The sequence below is a fragment of the Acinonyx jubatus genome, chromosome A3 (genome assembly GCF_027475565.1).
Source record: "Acinonyx jubatus isolate Ajub_Pintada_27869175 chromosome A3, VMU_Ajub_asm_v1.0, whole genome shotgun sequence".
NCBI lineage: Eukaryota > Metazoa > Chordata > Mammalia > Carnivora > Felidae > Acinonyx > Acinonyx jubatus.
Window position 1 is genome coordinate 115,257,096 of NC_069388.1, and position 26,010 is coordinate 115,283,105.

General features: G+C 46.3%; 1 protein-coding gene across 5 annotated transcripts in view; it reads right to left on the reverse strand.

Annotated features, from left to right (window-relative positions):
• PLB1 (phospholipase B1) overlaps window positions 1-26,010 on the reverse strand; it is a 142,137-nt gene that overhangs the window by 46,694 nt on the left and 69,433 nt on the right. For all 5 annotated transcript variants that reach the window (XM_027033458.2, XM_015064251.3, XM_053201068.1 and 2 more), the window contains 11 exons: window positions 20,275-20,333; window positions 18,235-18,308; window positions 16,687-16,730; window positions 12,444-12,552; window positions 9,208-9,259; window positions 8,787-8,867; window positions 5,576-5,641; window positions 5,189-5,289; window positions 3,094-3,175; window positions 340-444; window positions 127-222 (listed from right to left, as the gene is read on the reverse strand). In XM_027033458.2, the coding sequence (XP_026889259.2) occupies window positions 127-222; window positions 340-444; window positions 3,094-3,175; window positions 5,189-5,289; window positions 5,576-5,641; window positions 8,787-8,867; window positions 9,208-9,259; window positions 12,444-12,552; window positions 16,687-16,730; window positions 18,235-18,308; window positions 20,275-20,333 (869 nt within the window). The remainder of the gene's footprint in view (window positions 1-126; window positions 223-339; window positions 445-3,093; window positions 3,176-5,188; window positions 5,290-5,575; window positions 5,642-8,786; window positions 8,868-9,207; window positions 9,260-12,443; window positions 12,553-16,686; window positions 16,731-18,234; window positions 18,309-20,274; window positions 20,334-26,010) is intronic.

Below are 26,010 nucleotides of genomic sequence, written 5' to 3' on the forward strand. Positions count from 1 at the left end.
TTTGTCATCATTGCGGTGTGGGAGATCACACAGCCTGAGTGATGGGCCTCTGAACTCCTTCAAGAGCTTGCCAGAGTCTTTCTCCTCCCAGAGGGAGAATAATTTTCCCGACCTCAGTCGTCTTACCATGTTGTTCCAGAGGGCACTGGCTGCGTGAGCGTGAGCTTTCCTGCTGAAGTGGAAACAGTCAGGAGCGAAGAAAGAGCTGTCGGGCAGCCCCGCCTGGTCACAGGGCAGAAAGGGGGGGGGGGCACGTTATAGGGACGTCGGATACAGAAATGACACTACAAACTGGATACTGCGTGGCTCCCCTTTACCCATGATCGTTGCTTTCGTTACCGAGGTCTTTGGCATGTCCACTTTTTCAAAAAATGGCTGCACGACCACCGTGAAGTCCTCCCTTGTGTCGTATCGCCCATTTTCAACCAGCTGGTGAGTCCCCTCCTGCAGGAGGCAAACAGGGCAAGGGTCAGGGGCCTCTTTGCACCGGGCCTTGTGCAATCTTTTTCTCTGCCATAGAGTTTAAACAGAGTCTGACCCTGGAGTGAAATCAATCTGTAGCAAAATCTAAACCTATCCGGAACCAACTAGTTACTTTTTAGATCAGCCTTTATCTCAGACGCTGCCCCCAACCCCAGCTGCCATTGCGTATATTTGACCGAGGCTGTGGGAAAAAACCAAAAACAAAAACAAAAGGAAAGATAAGGAAAAACCCGAGACCATCAGCTGGATCTCCTTTTAAAGCTTCTGATTAAAGACTGGGGCAGGGGATGTTGGGGAGGGGATAGGGTATTGATTTGATCAAATGACTTTTTGGCATAATCCTTACATTTAACTTATTTCTGCCCTACATTTGTTTAGAAAATCAAAGGTGAGTCAGCAATGGCACTTACTGCCCATTTCTATCATTCGTGCATGGTGTGTGTGTGTGTGTGTGTGTGTGTGTGTGTGTGTGTGAGAGAGAGAGAGAGAGAGAGAGAGAGAGAGCGCGCGCGCGCGCGTGCATGAATGGTCCTGTGCGTGTACACTTCTTTGAAACTCTCAGATCTTTCCAGGAGGGTAACAGGGCTGTTACTCTCATAGCTCCCACTTGAGCTTGGTTCCAGGAGAACCAACTATCCCAATTCTGGCTCCAAATTCTGCCAGCCTCTGCCATTTCACTGCTTGCCAGATTTCTAGCAGATGGGGCCAGGACCCTGGCTGGAGAGGGAAGTCAGGAACCTTAGTGGGGGCATTTCAGAAGGACCATGTACTTCCTTTTCCTGGGGGCAGCCAGAAAGAGAGTGCAATACCGCTAAGTAGCTGTGTGACTTTCAGCAAGATGCTCTCCCCCTCTCTGGACCTCTCTTTCCTCATCTGTAAATGGAGGGTGTTTGGCAAGGCCTGGACCATCCCTTAGATCCCTTCTGATGCTACCGATTACGCTGTGGATGAGACACAATGGCACACAGTGGAACTGTGCATCCCTTGAGAAATGAAAGAGTGTCTAGAATGCCTGGCTCATGGTGGTTTTTAATGCAACGATCACCTCCATGGCGAGTTACGGGAACCATAGCTTTTGCAGAAAGTAGTGAGTGAGAAGATTCTGAGAGTGGGCTTGATGGCCTGCTGTGGCTGACCTGCGAGCTCCTCCAGGATCTCATTGGTAACCCAGATCAGACCTGGAAATGGCAGGCCTGTCTAGAGAGGTTGGTGAAGGCAATTTTGGTGAATAGATTTCCTTTCCTTTCCTTTCCTTTCCCCTTCCCCTTCCCTTTCCCCTTCCCTTTCCCCTTCCCTTTCCTTTCCGCTGACCACCAGCATCTGAATCCACTTTCTATGTTTGGAAAAACTCCACTATACTAAGAGCAACCTGCCTCCCACTGTAGAAGGGGAGAAAGATGAATGCTGGCTTTCCCAATGACCCTCACACTAGGGCTTAGGCACAGGCCCCGGGGCCCTCCAGAGCTGGTGATAGAAAGACGAACAGCACAGAATCCTTTCTGCTAAGGGTGGCAGCTGCATTCAGTTCCTAAAAGCAGCAGTGACAGCTGTGTCCACAATGTTTCCACTGAACTAGTTCTTTGGCCTGATTTTGATCCTTATGGCTTGGACCCTAGAATTTCACGATTCTGTGATTTCTCATGGCACAGCCTCTGAGCCTCACTTTTTAACTCTTTCAGACACTCTGCTTGTATAACACATCTGCCTAAATTAACCAGCAGTGCAGAGGTTTTTGTTGCTTGCACCCGAGAACCTGTTCCATCCGGAGCAGCTTTGCTTTCATGGCCATAACCTTGGCTGCCTTTCCCCCGCCTGCTGCCGGCCATGGACTTCCTCACCAGGGGAAGAGGTGCCTGCCCACAGCAGAAGGAGGTGCAGCTGGGGAGTCACCCAGAGGGTGATAGATAGAAGTTCATTCCCCTGAGCCCTGATACCCCTGGCAGGCATGGCTGCCTCAAAGCAGGGAAGTGGTTCTACTCCAAGGAGTCCATGGGTTTGAAGGATGGAACCACCCTGGAAGCTGTTTGCAGCCTACCCTAAGCAGCTAGAAGGCTACCATTGCCCTCTTGAGTGACTGGATGATTGTTTGGGGGAAACTCAACATAGGCAAGGGATCCATTTGCTCTGCTCAAAGATTGGATGGAAAAAGTCCCCAAATGAAGAACCCACAGGATGTTTGGAGATCACCTGCTGACTTTCTTTCTCCCTGTGCTCCCCAATAACACCTGTTTCCCTGGAAGAGGAGGACAGAGGAAATGCAAGTGATCTCACTGAATCCTCTAGACTCTCTTAGACAGAAAGGGTTTCCCAGCCAGGAGTCGGAAGCTCATAAACATTTCTCAAGGACAAATGGAAATATATTTGTGTGTGTGTAAGGCCAGGCACTGAGATTTGGTGAAATATGTTCAGTGACTTTGTTGTTTCCAGCTTGATTCAAATAAACTGAATTACAGTCTCTGCTGCCTCTCAGAGTGTCTTTAAATCTGCAAACTCGTCAGTGGTAACCTCACACTGGACAGCTGGGGTCAAGATAACGTAAGCATGTGCTCATTTTCTAACCAGAGCAATCAGACAACATCTTGGGCAGTCTTAGAACCTTTCCTGGCTTACCTGGTATTTCTTATTGACTTCGATGAGGGAGGCAAGTTCTGGTGAGTTATCATCAAACTTCAGGACACAGGAGCACAGGTTCCTGTAGACCAAACCAAGGAGAGGCCCCACCCCATCAAAATCACCATCTGAATGCATGACCCTGGCTTGAGATTCAGAACCTATTTAATTTGGAGGTACCAGAGGAAGCCGAAGAAAATTCAACAGACCTGGATTTTCTCCTTAAAGTGAAATAGTTACTTCTAACATCTGCAGGAGGGACTTACAGAGCGGAGTTACCTTATGACTGTCTGAAGACAGATGGCACAGATAAGGCACACCTACTTTTAAATAATAAAAATGACAACAATAAGAGGGGCTAATGCATATTAATGTTTACTGTGCCAAGAGCTTTATGAGTATGAACGCATTTAATCCTCTCAGCTATTCAAGAGGTTGGATTATCATTATCCTCACTGTATAGATGAGAAAACTGAGGCTCAGTGTGGTTGAGTACTTTCTCATGGTCACAAGGAGACTAAGTGTGGGAGCTAGGACTTGAACTCAAGAACGTCTGGTGTGATCCCTGGTTAAACTGCTTCTGTCCAGTCTGTATCTCTGCTGTGATTGGCCACCTTGCATATCCAGGCTTTTGGTCTAAGGGAGTGAGGGTATAATAGTACAGATGGCTTAGAGTAGATTATAATAGTAGATGGCTTAGAGTAGATGGCCCTCCGAGGAAGGCTCAACCACTGAGACAGGACAGCAGAGAGGCGGCAGACCAAGGTGACCCCCAGTCTGCCTAACCTGTCGGTGACTTGGCCATTTCAGAGCTGAGAACAGACCTGGCAAATGCCTACTCCGAACCTTTAGCTTTAATTGTCTAAAAACCCCGCAGTGATTGGTAGCAAGAGATTTGGGGGTAAGCTGCTCTGAAATGAATACACTGAATCCCCCGTGTGGCCCAGTGACTGGAGAAAGTGGGAGCCAGAGAATGAGTCAGCAGCTGAAAATAGCATGCCTGACACCAGCTGCATTAATAGGCCTGTGTCATCCAGCAGCCATCCTCCTGCTCACGGTGTCCTCAGGCCTTCCCCGGGAGACCTGTGCAATCTGGGCCCCCAGGTGCGGTCTGGCATGGATCTTCAGGGTGGCGGCCAAGGTACCCCTTCATTTCCAAGAGCAAACCTGGCCCTTGTGAATTATTCATTCACTCATTCAGCAAACAGCCACAGAGCCCCTACACTGTGCTAGCAGTGACTCAGACAGAGGTCAGGGCTGTTGGGGGAGAGGCACATGAATAATCAGCACATGGTGTGCCCAGGGCTGTGGTGGGGGCCTGGGAAGAGCTACAGAGCTAGGGAGGAAGCTGGGCTGAGGCACAGCCACTGTGGCCTGGGCTAATGGTCCAGAGAGGGCCTTACAGGAAGCAATGCTGTGAGAAATGTTCATGCTCGGGTTAGAAGGGTATCTTAACCCTGAAGGTCATGGAGATGTGTAATATCAGAGAGGGAACTACCTTTGTTTGGCTCTGGAGACTGAGAATAAAGAAGGCTTCTCAGGGACTTTCCCAGGACCAGGGTGCTATATGCTCTGGGAAGACTGTCCTCTAGATCCTGATTATAATTTGTCCCCCCTCTCCTCTAAGTGACAAGAGCCCTATATTTGTGAGTGCCCATCCAGGAGCACCCATGCCAAACAGAGGCTCCCTGTGTCCTGGAGGTGGGCCTGTAGGGATGGGGAAGCTCTGGATACACTTAGTGGTGGCCCGTGAGCCTGGCCATGGGCCACGCTCGTGGCCACGCAGGACCACTCCGTTCCTCACACTTTACTCTTCCCTCCCCTGAGAACTGAAGGGTGTCCTGAGTCACCATGACAACAGGAGCACGGCTGGGTTGTAAGCACATACTTGGAGGGTAGATGAGGCCTACGCTCAGTCACGAAAACCCGTTAGGCCTTGTCGGGTTGGAAAATGGGGTGGTCTTAACACTTCTCACACATCTGCCCTTGGGCTTTCTAAGTAATTGAGATTACTTTCTGCTAAGGGTCTCATGGCGCTACAGGGAACGGGGCCGGGGAGTGGGTGGGTGGGTGCTTGGGGAAGCTTCCTTCTCACCTAAGGATCAGCCTTGGGCAGCTGACTTTCTTCTCCTGATACAGCTCCCTCAGGTTGATGATCTCCAGAACATTTACCAGGTTCACAAATGCCCGAGGAACCTGAGGGAAGGCAAGACCAGTCCCTAAGAGGACCAAGGCCAGGGGATCCAGTCTCTCATCTGGGTCTGGGGCCAGCTGGGTCCGTGGTCTTTAATGTGGCCCCGTCCACTTCCTTATCCCTCCTGCCCCACCTCCCCCCATTGACACTGTGTTTAGGACAAGAGCATGGTCAGCACTGGCCTCCAGGAAAGGCAGGAAGGAAGCCAGAGCTGCCTCTGGGCCAAGCCTGAGGCCCAAGAAGGACGCGGTTGAACTGCACAGAGGCCACGCAGACCAGCTTCCACACCTCAGCATGGAGGATGTCCAGAGCCTTCCTGATGTTGTCCGTGAAGTTCTGGGGAGAATAGTGGACCTGCAAGAAGACAAAATGTTTAACACCATTCACTACCCAATCTCTGTGCAGACCAGGGCCATTTCCTCTCTTGGGTCCCCTTCTTCTTGTACTTCAGCCAGAATAGGCAACGTTGAAACATAAGGTTCACCTTCAGGGCCCCAGCCTCTGCTCCAACCCCACTGTCCTTGGGCTGGTCGTGGTTGTGAGACCAGGGAAGCCTTTTTTTCTGCATGGAATTATGGAGAGCTCTGCATCCACTTTGCATTAGCGAGATGCAGGGCCTTAGCTAAAGCACATCACACCTCTGGGCCCCTCTAGAATGGGGTGTTGGAGCCTAGGACCTCTAAGATTCCTGTAGTTTGAATATTCTCTGATCCTATGGCCTGAGCTCTTTTCTTAGAGCCTCAAGTGCCTGGGGGACCTATGGCCCAATCAGATCACTTAAGGAGACGATGGGAGGGCAAGGGGGTCCTGGGAATCCTCTCCCCTAAGCATAAAAACATTTTAATCATTTTTTCTTCTGATCTCCATACTTGTGGTTTAAAAAAAATTTTTTTTTTTTTTTTAAGTGGAACCCTTTCTCTGGCTTAAATCTAACCAAGAGCCCAAACTAATCAAAACTATAACTTTCAAGAAGGGGGGCAGGGCCATGGTCCAACTTCCCCACCCACTTCGCTAACAGCCCCAGACCCACCGTGGGCCTTCACGTCACAGCCTGAAAACCTCAGACCCTGGTGACTTCGATGCCAGGGAAGCAGGCTGTGAGGGGCCTTGGGGGCAGGGTTGCCCCTCAGAGCAGAAGCTCCCAGGCTCAGCAAGACTCCCCACTTCCTCAACTTTCCTCTGCTGGTCCTCTTTCTGCCTGACAAATGTCCTCATTTTCCAGCCCAGCTGGAAAGTCTCCTGCTCTGTGTAAACCTCTGACTCTCCCCCACACAAAACACAAATTCCCATGGCAATTCTTGCTTTGGAACTCTCTTCTGTATCACTACAACCACATCATGATGTTTTCCTTATCATGTTATGGCGAGTTGTCTGCGCCTCCCTCCCTGACTGTGAGTTCCTTGAGGACAGAGCCTCAAGGCTTGGCTCCTAGTACAGCGCCTGGCATATGATACATGCCCAGCAAATGATACTAGAAACTAAAAACGTTCTGTTTATCAGAAAACACTATAAACAAAATTAAATAGGAAGCCACAGATAGGCAACATATTTGATAAAGGGGTTAGTATATTTAATATAAGGGGCTTTTAGAAATCAATAAGAGAGCGATAAATACCTTAACAGAAAATAGTCAATAGGCATAATATAGAACTTTTCAGGAGAAATTCAAATGAGCATTAAATAGAGGTTTATTCCTCCCTACCGATCAAATAAATGCAAATTATGAAAACAAGATACAATTTTTTCATTTATTAGATTAGCAGCTATTAAAACAAATAACATACATTGACAGATGGGGAGTGAGGAAATAGACATAACTGATACCAACATTCTGGAAGCAATTTGGCAATATGTATCCAAAACATTAAAAAATGTGCAGAATCCCCCCAAAATAAGATGGATGGATAAATCCATTAAACTTATAAGATAACATTTTGCTATATTAGCTTAATGGATTTAACAACTGTAAAATCTAGGCGGTGGATATATGAGCCTCTCCTCCACAATTCTTTCCATTTCTCAGTATGCTTGTAAGTTTTCGTGATAAAATATTAGGGGAAACATATATATCTTCTTGCTTAAAAGTCTTACTAGTTGGAATATATATCAGGAAACAATTATAGATGTACATAAAGATGGATGTTTATCCTAGTATTATTTATAACAGGCATAATTAGAAACAATACAAGTTATGTCTCCAATGACTGGAGACAGCTAAATAAAGTATGGCCAACATAGGTTATGGGTGATTTATACAGTCATTAAGAATTATTTTATGGAAGGGGCGCCTGGGTGGCGCAGTCGGTTAAGCGTCCGACTTCAGCCAGGTCACGATCTCGCGGTCCGTGAGTTCAAGCCCCGCGTCAGGCTCTGGGCTGACGGCTCAGAGCCTGGAGCCTGTTTCCGATTCTGTGTCTCCCTCTCTCTCTGCCCCTCCCCCATTCTGGCTCTGTCTCTCTCTGTCCCAAAAATAAATAAACGTTGAAAAAAAAAAGAATTATTTTATGGAAGACTAAATACTGACAGAGGAGTATCTTCCCAATGTATTGCTATTGAGAAAAAGCAGATCACCAAACAAGATTTCCAGAATGATGCTATTGTTAGCAAATAATAAAGCAATGGCTTCCCAATCACGGAACATGCTAGAAAGACATGCTAGACATGGCATTTCTGGATGTTGTCAATTACAGAGAATATTTTTTTTTCTGTACTTTGATATACTTCCTATGTGGATTGCTTGTAAAATAAAATTTTTAAGAAAACCTATCATCTTTAAAGTCTGCTGGGTTCCATGCAGAAGAGTTGCAGGCATGCCGAGCACAGGCAGAAAAGGTAGAAATTACAAGAAGGCCGAGTTGGGCTTAACACAAAAAGCACTACCAAAAAAATTGGTACCTGCTTCTAATACTAAGTAGAGCACATTAAAGAGCTGCCTATTGCTGGGAATGTTCAACAGCTAGATTCTATGGAAGGCATTCCTGCCACAGGTAGGAGAGTGGTCAGTAGGGCCGAGGACAGCTCAGAGATTCTGGGGTTCCAGGAAGAAGCGCCACATCCACGAGGCAGCAGCCTGGCTCTTGGGTTTCCCATCAACTCGGAGAGACGTGGCTCCGAACCTTGCCTAAATGCTTGCATTAGGAAATCAACTTTTCCATTCAAATGACGGCCTAGATAGAGATGGTAAGGCAGTTCAATGCTGGAGAAAGGAGCTGACTTATAATGACCTAGATGAAGATACGCCTGATTTTTCCAGATCCTTGGAATGTTATCTTGGTTTCTAGAATATGATATGATAAGGTTCCCTTGTTATGAAACTTAATCAAGATCAATTTCATAACCAGCTTTGGTTGAATCTTTTCCTGGAGGTGAATGCCTCCTTGGTCTCAGGGTTAATCCCAGGCCACAAGCCCCAAGTCCCAACCCCTGCTGTACTGCTCCAGCCACCGAGGGTGATAATCCCTTCCCTGGGGAGTCTTGAGTTAAGGGCCTGGAGACTCACCAGGTCACTGCAGAATTCACAGAGATCGTTGCCTCCTATAAACAGGGTTATTATCTTCCAATCTTCCTGAAAATTTATCTTCTGAAATGAATAAGAAACCAACAAGTAAGTGCCTTGCTCCAGAGTCAAGTCAAGGAAAAGTGCTGAACATTGGCAGGGATGGATCCTCACATATCAGAGGGTTTAACGGACATTAACAATTCCTGTTCTTTGGTTTTGGGGTCCTGAGATCATAGGTCACAGGTTGTAGGTGCTAAATCATTTGTTGTTGTTTTTAAAGGTGGATTCTCTAGACTTCCATGTGGCCTCATCCTCTACCCCAGAGCTGAGCCTTTCTGCCTCCACGGATTTCTCCTGCTCACTCTCTCTTCCGGGGAATCTTATCTCAAGCGGTCCCAGGTGGTGCTTCCCCCAGAATTACCGTGTCATTCTTCATCAGGTCCACCAGCCTCCTGGCCTGAACAGGTAAATCCCTGTGGGCACATAGGAAGAAGTCACCTGAGAAGCAGGGACTGTGAAGCGGGGCAGGGAGAGGACTTCGCAGAGATGGCAGGAACCAAATATGCAACAGGATAGTTGGACTGAAGGCTATGTTCCTGCCCCAGATCACCTTTCCCATTCAGTCTCCACTGGAGGTGTGGGGGAGGCGGGGGAGTGGTGACTGTGCTTTGGGAAGGGCAGGGCACACCACACATGAGGGGGTGACTCAGAGGAATGTTTCCTGATTGGCCTCCTTGATGAAACGTCTTCCTTTCTCTTCCAAGCCAGGCTCATTCGGGGCAGACAGAAGGCTGCATGTGCGTTTCATGTCATACATTGCTGGGTATGAGCCTGATTCTGTGGTACGAACTCCACCTCAAGGGTACCCGCACCCTCGAGGTGACGTGGTTGAGTCAGACACACTCGGGCTTGACATTTAGTGGCCTCCTGCTAACTGTGGTCATGTAACTTAAGTTTGCAGTCCCCAAAGAGTAGAGATAACCCCCCCGCTAACCGAGAGGGTCATGGAGAGCAGCGAATGAGATGAGCAAAGGAGCCTTGTGGAGTAAGAGCCACTCTTGGTGCCACACAGCATGGGGCTGACTCCTGCTTCCATCAGCCACTGACCAGCTGTGAGACCTTGACAGAGTACTCGACTTGGCAAACCCTCAGTGTTTCCCTGTGTACCATGGGGACGGTAAGCATACCTTCTTCATTGAGTTGTTGGATGGATGAGATCAAGAACTTAGAGTAGCATGTGGTAAGCATCCACATTAGAAATAATCCACTGAATCACTACCACCACCACCACCACCATCAATACAGTCTCTGGCACAGTGCCAGCAGGAAAATATGGTTGTCAGATCTTCCTCTCTTTTTTAATAAAAAAATTTTTTTTTTGGTTTATTTATTTTGAGATAGAGAGTGAGCAAGCATCAGTCGGGGAGGGGCAGAGAGAGAGGGAAAGAGAGAATCTGAAGCAGACTCCACGGTGTCACGGCAGAGCCCGACTTGGAGCTTGATCTCACAAACCTCGAGATCATGACTTGAGCTGAAACCAAGAGTCGGATGCTCAACCGACTGAGCCACCCTGGCACCCCAATCTCGTCCTCTCTTAACTATTAGCCCAGCTAGCCTGGTCTTAACCACAGTGAACTATGTATCAAGATGACCTGGGTGGGAGTTTTGGGTAAGCCACTTAATCTCTTTGAGCCTTGGTTTCCGCATCTGTAAATCTGAAGCCATCAGGGCACCTGCTCTGTGGACCAGAGTCTGATTACTTGACCTCTCTGAGCCTCAATATCCTCATTAAGAAAATGTGAGTATCTGACCTCTGTTCTGTCCAACTCACAATAACCACACAGAACACAGGGATAAAAAACATGAAGGTACATTGTACATTGGACACTGCTGTTAGGTATGAGGGGTTATTACTGGACCCGGGATAAAGCCTGCAGGGCACAAGGCCAACAGACCACATGGCTGAGTTGATGCTTTTGTTCAGACCACTTTGTCTCTTTGTGCTACAGTTTCTTCATCTGTCATCTGGGCGTAATAATCCCTAACTCCTCCCTACATCTCAGGATGTGCTTGGACAAATGGATTACTTGTGCAAAAGAGCCCCGTGGCCTTGAGGACAGCAAGGGAGGAATCCATATGAATCACGCTGTGTTTTGCTTACTTTTATATTCTCCACGAAGGTTTCCTTCTTGGATGCCTCCCTGACCGAATCATGCTTAGAAATGTCTCTCCTGATACTACAAGCTGACAAATGCTTTGGGAAAAAGCAAAGCTATGGTAGTATTAAAGCCACAATTTTTAGGCAGTAAATTGGTAACCTTTCACTTTTCCCCCACCAAAAGGGAAAACGAAACTGCAGAATTCATTATAAAACTGATCAGGTTTTGTAAAATCTCTCATTTGGATTATTCCTGTTGTGAATAAATAAGAGTTACTCAGGTGGCGAGTAGATTCGGGATGGGATTGAATCGACTGGCCAAATGATGTCAGGGAATCTGGGAACCAAACACAGAATCCCTAAGATCTTCATAGTAAAGAGGTTTGGGATTATTCTGGAAGAAAAATAGGATTAAGAAACAGAGAGGATCGAGGCACCTGGCTGGCTCAATTGGTTAAGTGTCCGATTCCCGATTTCAGCTCAGATCATGATTTTGCAGTTCATGAGTTCGAGAGCCCCATATCAACACACAGCCTGCTTGGGATTCTCTCCACCCTCCCCCGCCCCTCCCCCAACTTGCACTCTCTCTCAAATAAATAAACTTTTTAAAAAATTAAAAAAAAAAAGAAACAGAAAGGGTCTTTCCATATTTATCCTAGCTTCAGTGTGGTATTCACTTTTCTCTGACTAGGTAGCAAATCTGAGGAAGCACCCCAGGCTCGGGGATCATGGAGAGAAATGGAGGCGTAGGACCCAGGGAAGCTTACCCTGCTCTCGGAACCTTCCATTCAGTGTGCATGGACCCCTGCTCACCGCCAGTTCACCCAGGTAGGTCCTGCATTCCTGCTGCATTGCTACTGGGACCACCATCCTGACCCAACCTGTCTGCACAACTTCCAGCTCACCAGAACTTTCACATCCAACATGGCATGGAACCCCATAGCCACCCCATGGGAGAGCTTCACAGCCAGGCCCATCTCGGAGGCTAAGGTTTAGGGAGGCGGGATGTGTGTGCTAGGACTCAGACTCAGAGCTTCCTCCCAGGACCCGTGCTCCTTCAATGACCCAGGAAGGGTGCAAAGTTGAGAGCCTGAAAAGACTGTTGGAAAGCATGTCTGAGGAAGGCAAGGAGAAGAAGACATGAAAGATGGAGCACTGAGGAAGCAATGAAAACTGGAACTCAGACTGAGCCCTCTCATACCACTGTCTTCTGTGGACATGAGATTTCTAAACAAGGCAAAGTAATTAGCTCAAAGCATATACCTGGCATCAGAGCAAACTGTGACTAGTTCCTGGGGTGGTGTTGGGGGTGGGCTAGTATGTTTGTGTCCCACAGTGAGGGACACCCCAGGAGAGCCCAGCCAGTCCGGTCTTTGACCCCCAGACCTCTCCCTTGGACCAAGCCTCCCAGCCTTCAGCCATACACCCCTGCTCAGTCCAAGCCCCCGACTAGGTTCCCAGAGGACCTCTGGGGCCACCCCCAAGGCTCCCCTGCTCACTCAGCTCGGGCTCCTGCCACAGCCTGATTTAGGAACGCTCCAGCACTGTTTTCTTTCCCGGTACCAATAGAGAAGCCCCTCAGGTTAGGGTTGAATTCGCGGAAGATGTCTGGAAATACAAAGAAGAAACATGCTTAGTAACTACCCCGAAAACAATCTTCACATTCCTTTGATAAGTGCCAGTGCATGTCAGGGACATAGAACCCTCACCCTTCAAGCTCTTAACCTTACTGTTGACTCAGCCCAGAAAGAAAATGTCCAGCAGGCTGGTGCTTAACCACATGGGCAACACACGTACATTGGTGTTTCATGAATTATTGTCATGAATAAATGTGAGTCTGGGTCTGGTGCCTCTCTCATGCATTTTTCTTTTTGTTTTCTAGATATATAATTTTTTGAGATAGAATTCATACACCATGACATTCACAACTTAAAGTGCAGTTCAATAGCCCTTAGTCTATTCACAGAGTTGTGCAACCATCAACATAATGGACTTTAGAACATTTTCATCACCCCCAAAAAGAAACTCTGTGCACACGAGTCACTCCCCATTCCCTCCAACCCTGTGGCAACCACTAATTTACTTTCTCTCTGTGTAGGTTTGCTTATTCTATACATCTCATATAAACGGAATCATACAACATGACTTTTGTGGCTGGCTTCTTTCACGGACCATGTTTTCAGAGTTTATCCATGTTACAGCATGCATCAGCACTTGATTCCTTTCACTGCTAAATAATATCCCACTGTACGGATAGACCACATTTATCCATGCATCCTTTGAAGGATTGGGATTGTTCCCACTTTTTTGGCCATTATGAATAATGTTGCTACAAACAAGTTTATTTTGTGTGAATTTCTCTTGGATATACATTTACGAAGAGAAATGTTGGCTCCTATGGTAACTGTTTAAACTTTCGAGGAACTTACAGACCTTTTTTCAAAGCATCTGTGTGATTTTATGTTCCTGTCAGGAGTGTAGGAGGGTCTTAATTTCTGCACATCCTCACCAACATTTATCTTTTTAAAAATAACAAATATAGTGGATGTGCAATGGTGCCTCATTATGATTTGGTTTGCTTTAATGGCTACTAATGTTGAACATCTTTTCATCTACTTATTGGTCATTTGTGTATCTTCTTTGGTGAAATGTCTATTCAAATTGTTTGCCCATTTTTAATGGACCCAAATCAAATTGTCTTATTATTGAGTTTTAAGAGTTCTTTATATTTTCTAGATATAAGTTTCTTAGCAGATATGATTTACAAATATCTTCTTTCCCTCTTTGGGTTGTATTTTTACTTTCTTGAGGTATCTTTTGAAGCTCAAAGGTGTTTAATTTTGTCCCATCTATTTTTTTTCTTTTGTCATTTGTGCTTTTGGTGTTGTGTCTAAGAAGTCTTTGCTTAGCCCAAGGTCATGAAGATTTGCTCCTATACTCTCTTCTAAGGGTGAATTTTAGCTCTTACATTTAAGCCTATTATCCATTTTGAGTTCATTTTTGTATATGGTGTGAGGTAGGAGTCCAACTTCATCATTTTGCATATGGCTATATACTTATCCCAACACTATTTATTGAAAAGACTATTCTTACCTATTGATGTTGGCACTCATGTTGAAAACGAGTTAACCATAAGTATGGAGGTTTATTTATGGACTCTCAATTCTATTCCATTGATCTATATGGCTATCCTTATGCCAGTACCACATTGTCTTCATTATTGCAGCTTTATAAGTTTTGAAATTGGGAAGTGTGAGTCCACTGGATTTGTTCTTTTTCAAAATTATCTTGGCTAGTCTGGGTCTTTTAAATTTCCATATGAATTTTAGAGTCAGCTTGTCAATTTAAGCAAAGAAGCCACCTGGAATTTTGATAGAGATTATATCAAATCTGTAGATTAATTTGGAGGATGTTGCCATCTTAACAGTATTATATCTTCTGATCCATGAACATGGAACGTCTTTCCATTTGTTTATGTCTGATTACATTTCTTTCAGCAATGTTTTGTAATCTGAAAAGTATAAAGGATGCACTTCATTTGCTGAGTCAAGAATGCAATAGAACCTACACAACACAGATGCACTGAACTCATTCCTTGGAGACATTGTACCCAATGGATAGAAATTACTCTGGGGGGGGTGCCTGGGTGGCTCAGTTGGTTGAGTGTCTGACCCTTGGTTTAGGCTCTGGTCATGATCTCATGGTTGGTGGGTTCAAGCCCTGCATCAGGCTCTGCGCTGACAGTGTAGGGCCTGCTTTGGATCCTCTCTCTCTTTCGCTCTGCCTCTCTCTCTCTCAAAATAAACATTCAAAGAAAGAAAGAAAGAAAGAAAGAAAGAAAGAAAGAAAGAAAGAAAGAAAGAAAGAAAGAAAGAAAGAAATTACTCTGATTTCTACTCAACAGAAGGAAGAGCTGTGAAATCACCAGAGCAATCTGCAAATAGAATGGATTCTCCTAGGTTTCCCATTACTGGGGGAACCCAGCATAGGCCAGCTAGCTACTTATCATGAATATCACAGAAAAGCATTACACATTGTTTCGAGCAAGAACTTGCTGGTGCATGCAGTTCCCTCTGCCAGGAATGTTCCATCCCCTTTCCTTACCTGATGAATTCTATTTCTTAAAACCCCTTTCAGAAGGCACAGTTAACCACCTTCTTATTTATTTTCCCCTAAACATTGTACATAGCTATCATTATCGGTATATGTGTCTGTCTTTAGGGAGACATGTCCCCAAAGAGATTGTGATGATGTCATGAGGGCAAGAGCCTTGCTTCATTCTCCTATTTCCCAAGCATCCAGACCTGGAGTATCTTCAATTAAATTGAAGAGGGAGCCAAACCCAGGTTCTGTTCTGACCTTATGTTCTCATAAATCTTCGAACACATTTTCATGCAGTTATTTCTCTGTGGATTACCCAGTCACTTCATAACTGTTGTGAGGAAGAGTCTGAACAGGCAATGGTCTGCTGCTCAGCCAAGTACGGACTCTACCCGGGGGGTGACACTGTCTCAGTCCTTTGTAAATCACTGTAGTGAAAGATCCAATCACTTCATCCATGATAATAGCGTGGGAATCAGGAAGCCCTGCAAAACTGATGTATACGCAGGGCCAGCTCACAGCCCAGTCAATCACACTCACAGAAGCAACCCAAACCACCTCCCCTAGCAGTAAAGACAGGGAGGACACGTGTCACAGGACTGTACCTATTTCAATGCACCAGAATTTGCAAATAGCAACACAGATAACCATACATGAAGCCCAATCGGTCCTGCCTAGGTGGAGATCAAGCCATCTCCATCACCAAAGTCTTGGTGCCTTAAACCTCAAAGAACTCCTTGCCTTCCAAAGATATGTTACAAAGGGATAATTCCAAGAAAAGTAAATGAGAGCAGGACCAATTAAGTTCCTCTCAGGCAAAAAACAAATATTATTAGCTGGAAGATCTGAAGGGAAAATAATTGTGACATTTAGTGAATGCCTACTTTAAGAACAAGCACTGTGGTGTGCATGCGCTAAGGAGAATAAAAAGACACATCAGACCAGACCATTCAGAGAACATAGTTCAGGCTTAAAAAAAAAAAAATATTCCAAGCAGGCTGCGGGTGAAGTGATTCAAGGAAAACATCAGGCCCCCAATACGGCTGTGTTTGCACAGCCTGCACAAACTACTGCTGTGGTGGTGACTTGTTTCCTAGTGACACTCAGGGATTCAACGTCTTTGTATACAGTGGTGATTAATGGAGCCCAAGCCCAGATCAATGCCTCCCAGAAAGGTGCTCTGCTCAGAATGACAGGCAAAACAGAGATGGGTTTACTTTCCTTCTTTCTGAAATCATTTCCTAAGAATGACTTGCACTAAGATTTAGCCTGAAGTCTCTTCTCCCTCTCTTCCTTCCTTTTACAGATACAATTTCTCTTTAAAAAGAAAGAGAGGGAGAGAAAGAGAAAAAAAAGAGAAAGAGAGAGAGAAAAACAGAAATTAGGAAAAGAAAGAAGAGAAAAGAAAAGAAAAGAAAAGAAAAGAAAAGAAAAGAAAAGAAAAGAAAAGAAAAGAAAAGAAAAAAGATCTCTCAAAGGCTTTCATGATGTTCATCAGAGACAGGCGACCGCCTCGGGGACGTTGCGCCCCCTGGTGAACGTGACTGAGTCCCGCCGGCCGGCTCCCTGCCGAGCCCGCGACCGCCGCCAGGAGGCGCTGCTGAGCCGCACAGGGCCGAGCCCGGGCGATCGCGTACTCACTTGCGAGGGTGGTGACGCTGCTGAGGTTGTGATCGCCGCCGACACTGCGGTGGAACAAAAAAGAAAACCGAGGTTGAAAATGCCACCGATGCCAAAACACCTCAGACACTCCCAAGACAGGCCTTTCTTCTGAGAGACACCCTGGGGGCTTGGAGCTTGTCATTTCCTCATTATTTCCAGTAGAAAAACAAACCGGAACATAGCAACTCCTCTTTTTGTCCCCACAAACCAGAACACCCAGAGAAGAAACAGATTTAAATGGCACGGTGACTGCGATGATTTTTTTTAACTTCGAGCACTGACGTTGGGACAGGGGAACAAAGTGGTCCCCCTTTGCCCCTGTTTTTCTAAAGGGAAGGTGAGCGTTCCTTGGATGCTGAGCCAAGTCGCGCCCCGCTCGCCACTGCAGCTGGGCACGGCTGTTATTATTGAAAACACAGTGGAAACGTTTGCCCTCGTCATTCTGTTCCTATTTGGCTTGCAAAAACCTGCTTTTAAAGCGTGTCTTCTAGAGAGAACCCATCTTCTAAGCTGCTTCTAAAATTCCAAGCAAATCAAAGTGGGATGGGTTTCTAGGCATGAGAATATACAACATTCCACAGTTTATTGGATTCCCTGCTTTTCCATATCCCCTCATTCTCTGCCAAGTACATCTGAGAACGTTTAAAAGGGTCTCAAATGTTTGGGGTTTAATTCTGTGCAACATCGCAAGGGAGGATGCCTGGGATTCAACACTCAGGGTCAGTCTGGTACCAGGGATGCCAAATTCCAGGCTGAGGAAACACCAGACCTGCCCTCTCATGCTTGGCATGAGCCAGGTGTTCAAATCCCGAGTCCTGCTCACTGCAGCTTGGGGCAGCCTGGGTTTGATTACAGCCAGAGCAGGAACAGCCTGCATGAAGCAGTCACCAAGGGGGAATGTGCCAGATTAGGGGTCAGGAACCATCTGCTCTATTTTTTGCCCTTTTATCATCTGGCTGTGTGATCTTAGATAGGTTACTTGTCCTCTCTGAGCCTTGCCTTCTCATCTGTAAAATGAAGGCCCTTTAATAATGATACAAACTTCCATTTATATCTACTTTGCTGGATGTTTAAACTCTCTCTATTCCTCATGACAGTGCTCAGGCTGTATTATTATCCCTGCATGGAAGATAAAGAGACAAGCTCAGAGAGGTTGAGTAACTTGCTCAGAGTCGCACAGAGTCAGGCAGCCAGGATTCAGGTACAACTCTGGTTCCAAAAGGCCACTGTCTCCTTCTGAGCCTACTCCCCAGAGAGAGAAATGGAAACTAGAGAAGCTTTTCAACCCAAACATTTATGTTCTTTCTCTCCCAAACTCGGCCTGTTCAGGCCTCAGTTCCTGTCCTGGGGAATGCAGTGGTTCAGGGGAAGCTTACGGTCCTTCCTCAAAGTAAACCAGAAGCTTCTGTTGAAAAGCACTAGGTGGCTCATGTGTCTGCTAGAAGAATTGTTCTCCGTGATGCTCAGGGGTCCTCCCCTGCCCTGCAATGAAAGGGTCACGCAGCATCTTGCCACACCCTCACTCACCTCCAGGACAGGCCTCGATACTGAGTCAAGACATCCAAGATGTCCCCAGGCTTTGATCCAGCCCCATTACCTGCCTGAGAGGGAACATCAAGAGGTGAGTTTCCTTGCCCCCTCAGCTGGAAGGTCCGTGTTCTAGTTGTGGCTGGGAGCACCTGAGCACTCCCTAGAATCTAGAGTGTAGACAGTGCCCTGTCTTTTTTTTTTTTTTAATGTTTATTTATTCTTAAGACAAAGACAGAGCATGAACAGAGGAGGGGCAGAGAGAGAGAGGAAAACACAGAATCTGAAACAAGCTCCAGGCTCTGAGCTGTCAGCACAGAGCCCGACGCGGGGCTCGAACCCATAAACTGTGAGACCGTGACCTGAGCCGGAGTCGGACGCTTAACCGACTGAGCCACCCAGGCACCCCTACCCTGTCTCGATATGCATCTACCTTTACAGAGATGAGTGAGAGCTCCCACTGGGAACCCTGGTGCCATCCACCGCTTGGCCTCACCCTAAAAAACCCGGCCCAGACCAAGACCAAGTGCTACAGGCTAGCAAAACGGCTCTGAAAATCAGACTGCAAGTGTCCACTTTTCAAAAGGACCCATTTCTGGGTCCCATCCACCTCCTTTTGAAAAGTTGTGAAATAGACCATAAAAGGAAACATATCACAATCCTTTGAAATCAACGTATCTCCTGTATGTACAATTTTAAAAATAGTAATACAATGCCGTGTACCTACCCTTAAGCTGAAGAAAGACACGGTCTTTTAAAACCTCAATCTGGGCACGCTCTGCAGATGTGTGGCCCTTGCCTAAAGCGTGTCATTTCCAAGCAGGGCCATTGCAAAGGTCATGCTGAAGACGGGCCTCTGAGGCAGGCCAGAGGGGAGGCTGGCCTCCATGAGAGACCCTCCAGGGTGTGACCCCTGCTGTCTGGTGCCCAGTTCTCTGCCACCTGCCATGTATATCACACTCCAAAGTTTGCCTCCCAGGAAGTCCTGAACAGCTATGCTGATTCTTGAGGACTGCTTCTCCCAAGAGCATCTTCAAGCAGACCAGCGGGTCAGGGGTCAGAGGTCAGGTGTCAGGGGGGAGCTACCAGGCCACATCCAGCAGGAAGCGCTTGGGATAAGCAGTGCTAAGGACCAGCCTGCCTGTTCTTCCAGAAAGTTACAAGCAGTAGGGTGTTTGGGGTAAAGAATTGCTGAGGGGTCATGGAGGGCACAGCCACAGTACAGGGACAGGCTTCTGGACTTGGAGTCAGGACTCATGAGTGCTGGTCCTGGTCCAGTGCCTGCAAGCTATGCAGTCGTGGGCACTCAGTGCACCTACCTCAGTGTGGGTTAAGTTTAAGGTAAGTCATGTTTCGGAAGATTGTATTGAGGATGTCGATGGGATAGATGAAATGCTAATGAGCCACAGACATGAAAGGTGTCTACTGGTCTTTGGGGAAGATTCTCCTGGAGGCCCTGAGTTCTACGGACCCAGAGAACAGCAGCTGGATGCGTCTGGAATGGGCCACTAGTAAATGGAAACTTGTGTCCGGGAACCTCTACCCTGTCTCTCAAAGGGCCTGATTTTGCTTTCATTGGATAGCGCTTTGCAGGCCTGAGGGGTCATCATGGAGCAGCTGCAGAGATGGGCTGGCATCATTCTGAGTACCTCGTCTTCCTCTGCCCCCTGCCCCCCACCCCATTAACGCCTGCTCCCGCCTAATCCTCTCTTCACCCTCCCTTGACTTCCTGCATGACCAGCGCCGGGTCTTTGAAGGAGCCCCACACTGTGCGTGAGACCTAGTCCAATCCGCCCAATGCTACCAGGCTATGAGACTTGGGCTGGGTCACTTCTGTCACGGCTGCTCCCTCTGAGGTCCCCCCACTTCCTGCTTGCTCATTCATTCCAGCGTCGGGAGAGGAATACTGAGGTTAGGATGGACATGGGGACCGGAGAGGGGCAGGAGATGACCATGGTCGTGAGAGTTCCTCTCTCCGGGTTCTCCCATTAATCCAGATCTCCTCCCCTGCCCGCTCCTCCCACAGTTGGGGTAACTCACCGTGAGAGAGTCCCCCAGGGCTGCGATTACCTTGATGTCAGCCAGCTTCAGCCTGTGAACTGAGAACGCACACACCAGTTAATGCAAGACAGGGGTTCTTATCTCCTCTGAAAGTGAGCGATCTTCCAGGAAAACAGAGAGAAAGTCCATTTGTAATTGTAATTCAGCTTGGGCAGAGATACTAAATCTGTCACAAGCCTGTCATAAGGCCGTGGATCCTGACTGTTATCTCTTCCTTGGAGCACTTGCACATGGGCTCAGGACCTAGGAGGTGGACCCAAATTTCAGAGGGGATTCTGGGGCCTTTGGTGAAACCTGGTGCCACAAGGTGAGCAGTTACCCTCAGGGCCTGAAACGGCTCCTGGCAGTGTGGTCTGGGAGCCAGGCAGGAGTTGGCGTGGAGATGTAACCAACACTTAATCTATTCCAGGATCTGTTGATAATGAAGATAAAATTTTATACCATCCTGTTAAAAAAAAAATCAGCTCAGGGGCGCCTGGGCGGCTCAGTCGGTTAAGCGTCCGACTTTGGCTCAGATTGTGATCTCATAGTTCGTGAGTTCGAGCCCCACATTGGGCTCTGTGCTGACAGTTCAGAGCCTGGAGCCTGGAGCCTGGTTTGGATTCTGTGTGTCCCTCTCTCTCTGCCCCTCCCCTGCTCTCTCTCTCTCTCTCTCTCAACAATAAGTAAAATGCTAAAAAATTAAAAAAAAATACTCAGTGAAAACAATGTTCAAAGGGATCTCCAGGTCCTGGCTCCTTCCATGGAGACATCTTGTCTACCTCACCTCCATACCAACTGCAGATGAGAAGCTGCCACTCCCACTGAGGATCTGCTCTCATTGGAAAAGTAAAAGTCCCTGCCTCTTCTAATGACAGCATGCAAACGAACACATACATAATTGTGAATGTGTGTATGCAAAATATATAGATTAGCGATCCTCAAATTTGAGCGTGCATCAGAATCATTTGGGGAGCTTGTTAAAACGCAGATGGTCGGTTCCTACCCTCAGAGTTTCTGCTTCAGTAGGTCTTGGGAGGGGGTGGGGTAAGGATATGTGGTTAGAAGAACAATATCAAATCACAAAGCCAGCTGCACCCATTAGCACACATCCATGGGGTTGAGCCTGAGAACTTTAAAATGACCTCTTCTCAAAGAAATTGGGCTATGGGTAAAAAAAGGCAACCCAACAGAAAGTAAGACCTCCTTCCCTCAACTCGAGAGGGCTTATTTTAGTTGCTGGTGATGACAGCCAATCACTATATTCTTGTTGCCATAATGTATGATAGCCACAGTGAATGCTGTGAACACTTGCTAGGGGGCAAAGGTTAGGGGAAATCTTTGAAGCTGGTAAAATGTGGAAGCGATGGACAGATTTGCTTCAAAAGCTCATTATAGTTTGCTAAAGGGGCAGCTGGAACTGGTCATCCCACCGCCTAAATTTGTAGCAGACAGAAAGGAAACGTACACACATGTGCATGCATGTGCACATCTGTGTGTGTGTGTGTGTGTGTGTGTGTGTGTGTGTGTGTATGTGTAGATAGATCTGAAGGATTTCCTTTGAGAGATAATAAACCAAACCAAGACTATGTGGGAGGGGTCTGACTTATCTGGGATTTTATTAATATAGAGCCTGACAGGTTTCATTTGTTTAACATCCTGCAGACCTTGATTTGAGCTTTGTTAATATCATCACGCATGACAAAGACACAGCCTGGAAACACAGCAAAGCACTTTAGCAATTGCTCTCCTTGGGGAAAGAACTACTTAGAGATAAGATTAAATTTATGTGGGCTGATTAGCTAAACATTATCTGGTACAAACTGTCCACCACCCTGAAATGAGTTGATAAATACATCAATAACTCATCAAGATTTCTACAGAGGGGGCCTCTTATCAGAAGGCCATCCAAGCTATGATGAAATATCACGAATGGTAAGAAAATGGTAGACTATAGAATGAGGAGAAGACTTGACACTTTGGAGCTTTGTCTTGTATGCCCCAAGAGCTTAAACCACGTGCAGCCGTAATCTGACAAAAGCAGCTTTCCTCACAATTGTCAGCTAGGACCACCCGGCTCCTGTGCCCTCTGATTCTCAGGACTTATGCTAACTTATGTTAACAACGGTGCTAAACTGCTGGCACCATGTTAGAACCTTGTCTGTGCTTTGGAAGTACTTCAGTGTGAGTTTGTATGAAGCAATCTGTGCCTTAGGGAGCGCAGGGGCTCAAGCAATGTGCTAAGTTGAATTACAGGCTAAGTTAGTGACTCTGTGTCAGAGACCTTACAGCTCTCAAAGCTTTAAATGACGGGCACTGCAGGGAAGGGAAATACCTATGCGTCCAAGTGTCTTTGGGTGATTTTGAACTTGCTCAGGGGACTGAGCAAGGGGACAGGTGGGCTGTTATTCCCTGTGGGGCATCAGTGCTTCCTAGTCATAGATGAGGTTAAACCACAAGACCCATGAACATGTGATGATTACAAAAGCATCTCCAGGGTCATTGCAGTGCTGGGTCATAACAGAGTGAAACCCTTAATGATCTCCCAGTTCTGTAACTAGGGCATTTTTCATATCGGCTTTTGAGTAGCTCATTTTAGTCAAATGGGTATAATAAAGAACATCAAGGACTTACAAAGGAGCCAATGTCTTAAGTGAATGAACTGTTCTAGATTTATACTATTGGTGACAGTGGCATATAAATAGCTTTGTAGTTCTCTATTTTCAAATACTGTGAATTTCTCCCCCAGCATGGAATTAGCAGCTTGACATCAAGATAGCCAGCTTGAGTACAGAGCCAGGAGCCACGTCCCCCCGGCTCCGTATTGTTACTCTTTTGTTTGCAAAATGCTACTCTTTTTCTCACTGGGAAAACCTTAGGTCAGCTGCCAGGCCCAACATATTTTTCTTAGTTACCCCAACTGTGTTAGGGGCAGACCATGGGGTAATATAAAATGATGCAAGTATGTGCAAAGTTAGAAAGCCCACAGGAGATAGCATTTAGAGAGAGCATGTATGCACTGACTGGGAAGAAAACTCGGCAGCTTTTATTTATTTATTTTGCTACCAAATACCGATTAGTTATAAAAAAAGTTATATCAACTCTCTATATCTCATTCCAAAAGGCTCACAGATTGGAGGAAGAGGTTCATCACCTGTGGGCCCCAGATGGCATGAGTGAGGCATCAGGTTGCCAAGGGCTATGGCCTATTGATGAAGGCAGTACCCTATATTGAGACATCACTTTTGGTTAGTTATATGTATCTGTGGATGGTTGAAGAGAAACACTAGGGAAGGGGACACGGCAGGTTTTTGAAAAGAACTCTGAAGGCAAAACAGTTATTTTATACAGAGTCTTAGTGAAAAATTGCTTTAATGGCAGATACCTTGATCTAGTTGGATTTAAAGATCTTTTCCAACCCTGAGAACTGTTGGTTTGCTACATTGGAAATACTCATTAAGATTAATTCAGCAAGGGGCGCCTGGGTGGCTCAGTTGGTTAAGTGTCTGACTCTCGATTTCGGCTCAGGTTATGATCTCACAGTTCATGGGATCAAGCCCCATGTTCGGCTCTGTGCTGATAGCACGGAGCCGGCTTGCAATTCTCTCTGCCTCTCCCCTGCTCACACTTGCTTGCGTGCTCTCTTAAGATAAATAAACATTAACAAAATTAATTCAGTGAACATTTACTGGGCTCCTATTATGTGCTGAGTCATTGGAGATATAAAGATAAGACAATCTGCTCTTTTGAGTATGCATCAGATACCATCATCTCAATCAGAAATTGCAAACATGATCTCCAGAGGAGTGAATGACCTCGCCAGAAATAGGACAGTTGTCAAGAAAAACTAATAATGTGGCCCTGTGCTAACTCTCTTTTAACTACCCCAACAATCACAAGGATGGTTAAAATGTCTATTCATAGATCACACGTGCTAATGAAATGTGTTTTTTATTATTGCCCAGTTAGCAGTGGTCATTTTCCTAAATGACACCTTTCAGGCAGGACTCAGAAGGGCAGGCCCAGCTCACATTTAGGATGGCCGTCACCCAGTTGGAGCGAGAGAGCATTTTGGTTCCATGCCCACTTGGTTAGATCGAGGAGACCTAAATGTACCTATTTGCTTATTCAGACGGTCCCTATCACTGGAGTATCTTCGATCTCAAGGTCTTAAGATTTCTTGTGCTTCCATCTTCAAATGCCAATAAACACAATAATCTTCAGGGTCAGAGGGTAAAGAAAAGGTTCACATTTTATCTGCTTTCAGATGTTGAGATACGTTCTAAGGGATTGGTTATCATTATGACAGGAACATAATCTGGAAAGATTGCAAAATACTTTATAGTTCATCCTCTCAGAATGATAAGATTAAAAAAGGGATGGATATCATTTCTCTGTAAAGACTGGCGATTAAAAAATTCAAATTCTCTCTGTCCCTATACATGCAAATGCATGGACATACATATATACGTACATCTTTGTGTTTTTGTTGTAAGACAGCCTGTGTAGGAAGCTGATAATTTGTTTCTGCTGCTAGAGTTCTACTAGTAAACTAACCAATAGGACTAAGTTGTCACCAAGTATGAAGGGGATAAAATCTAAAGATTAAACACGCACGAGCATGCGCTGTGTGTGTGTGTGTGTGTGCGCGCGCCTTATCTCCTATTCCATTGTTCTGCAACTTAGAACAAGAACCAGTTACAGACTGAAGTTTGTTACAAACATTTTAACTTACTTGCCATTCACGTGGCTTAATTTGAGCGTAGAGAGCTAAGACCTGCATGAAAGGTAGGCTGACACTTTGTTGTTCTACTAACGCTCAGCAAAAGAAAACAGTCTGACGCCAAAGATGTGCATCCCTGAAAGAACACTGCTAGGCGACAAAGATGTGCATCCCTGAAAGAACACTGCTAGGCGCTGTGACATCTTCAAACCTAATTTTCTGTCTTGGAAGGCACTTAGGAGGCATTCGACAATCACCTAATAATCAAGTGAATGACTCAATGAACAAAGGAGTCGCCCTCTAGGACCAAGCAAGGGAACCTATCGCACTGTTGCAGGAATGCTCCTGCACTGATGGGGTCAGTCCTATAGGTCAACGTACAGCCTCCTCCCTGCAACCCCCGCTCCATGACCTCCCATGGTCACATGCACACAGCCATCACTCTCAGACAGGCTCATCTAGAAGAAAAGATTTAGCCCTTAGCCGGCCCCTTTCTGGGAGGATGTCACCTGGAACATTCCACGAGTTTCATTTTCACAGCCCGGCAACAGTCATCTTGGAAATACTGAGAAGCAGTGAGAATAGCACGTTTCTAAGATGGTGTGCTTTCCTGTTCCGTGCAGTGTATGAGTGCCTCCTGCGTATGGCTCTGACGTATGGACCGGTTATTTCTGCCTCCTGCTTAAAGATTGTTTTGTCTTTTGGAGAAAAAATTCACTGGTTCGTTAAGGCTCCATGGCAGAGGGACAATGACAGCAGCGCACTCAACTCATCCTGGGCTCTTCGCAGGACAAGACGTGGTACACAGTTAACGCTTAATCAATGCTTTCTGCTACTGGTGTTATCATGTTGTAGCTCAAGAACAATCAAACACAGACACGAACTTCCAAACACACATCAGGAGCTACTTCCATTGTCCTTGGAAAAAACCCCCCTCTGATGTATCCCAGACTGTGTGGAAAGCCCGTTAAGGTTGCCCTTACGTTGATGATTTCGAGCCTCACATGAGGTTA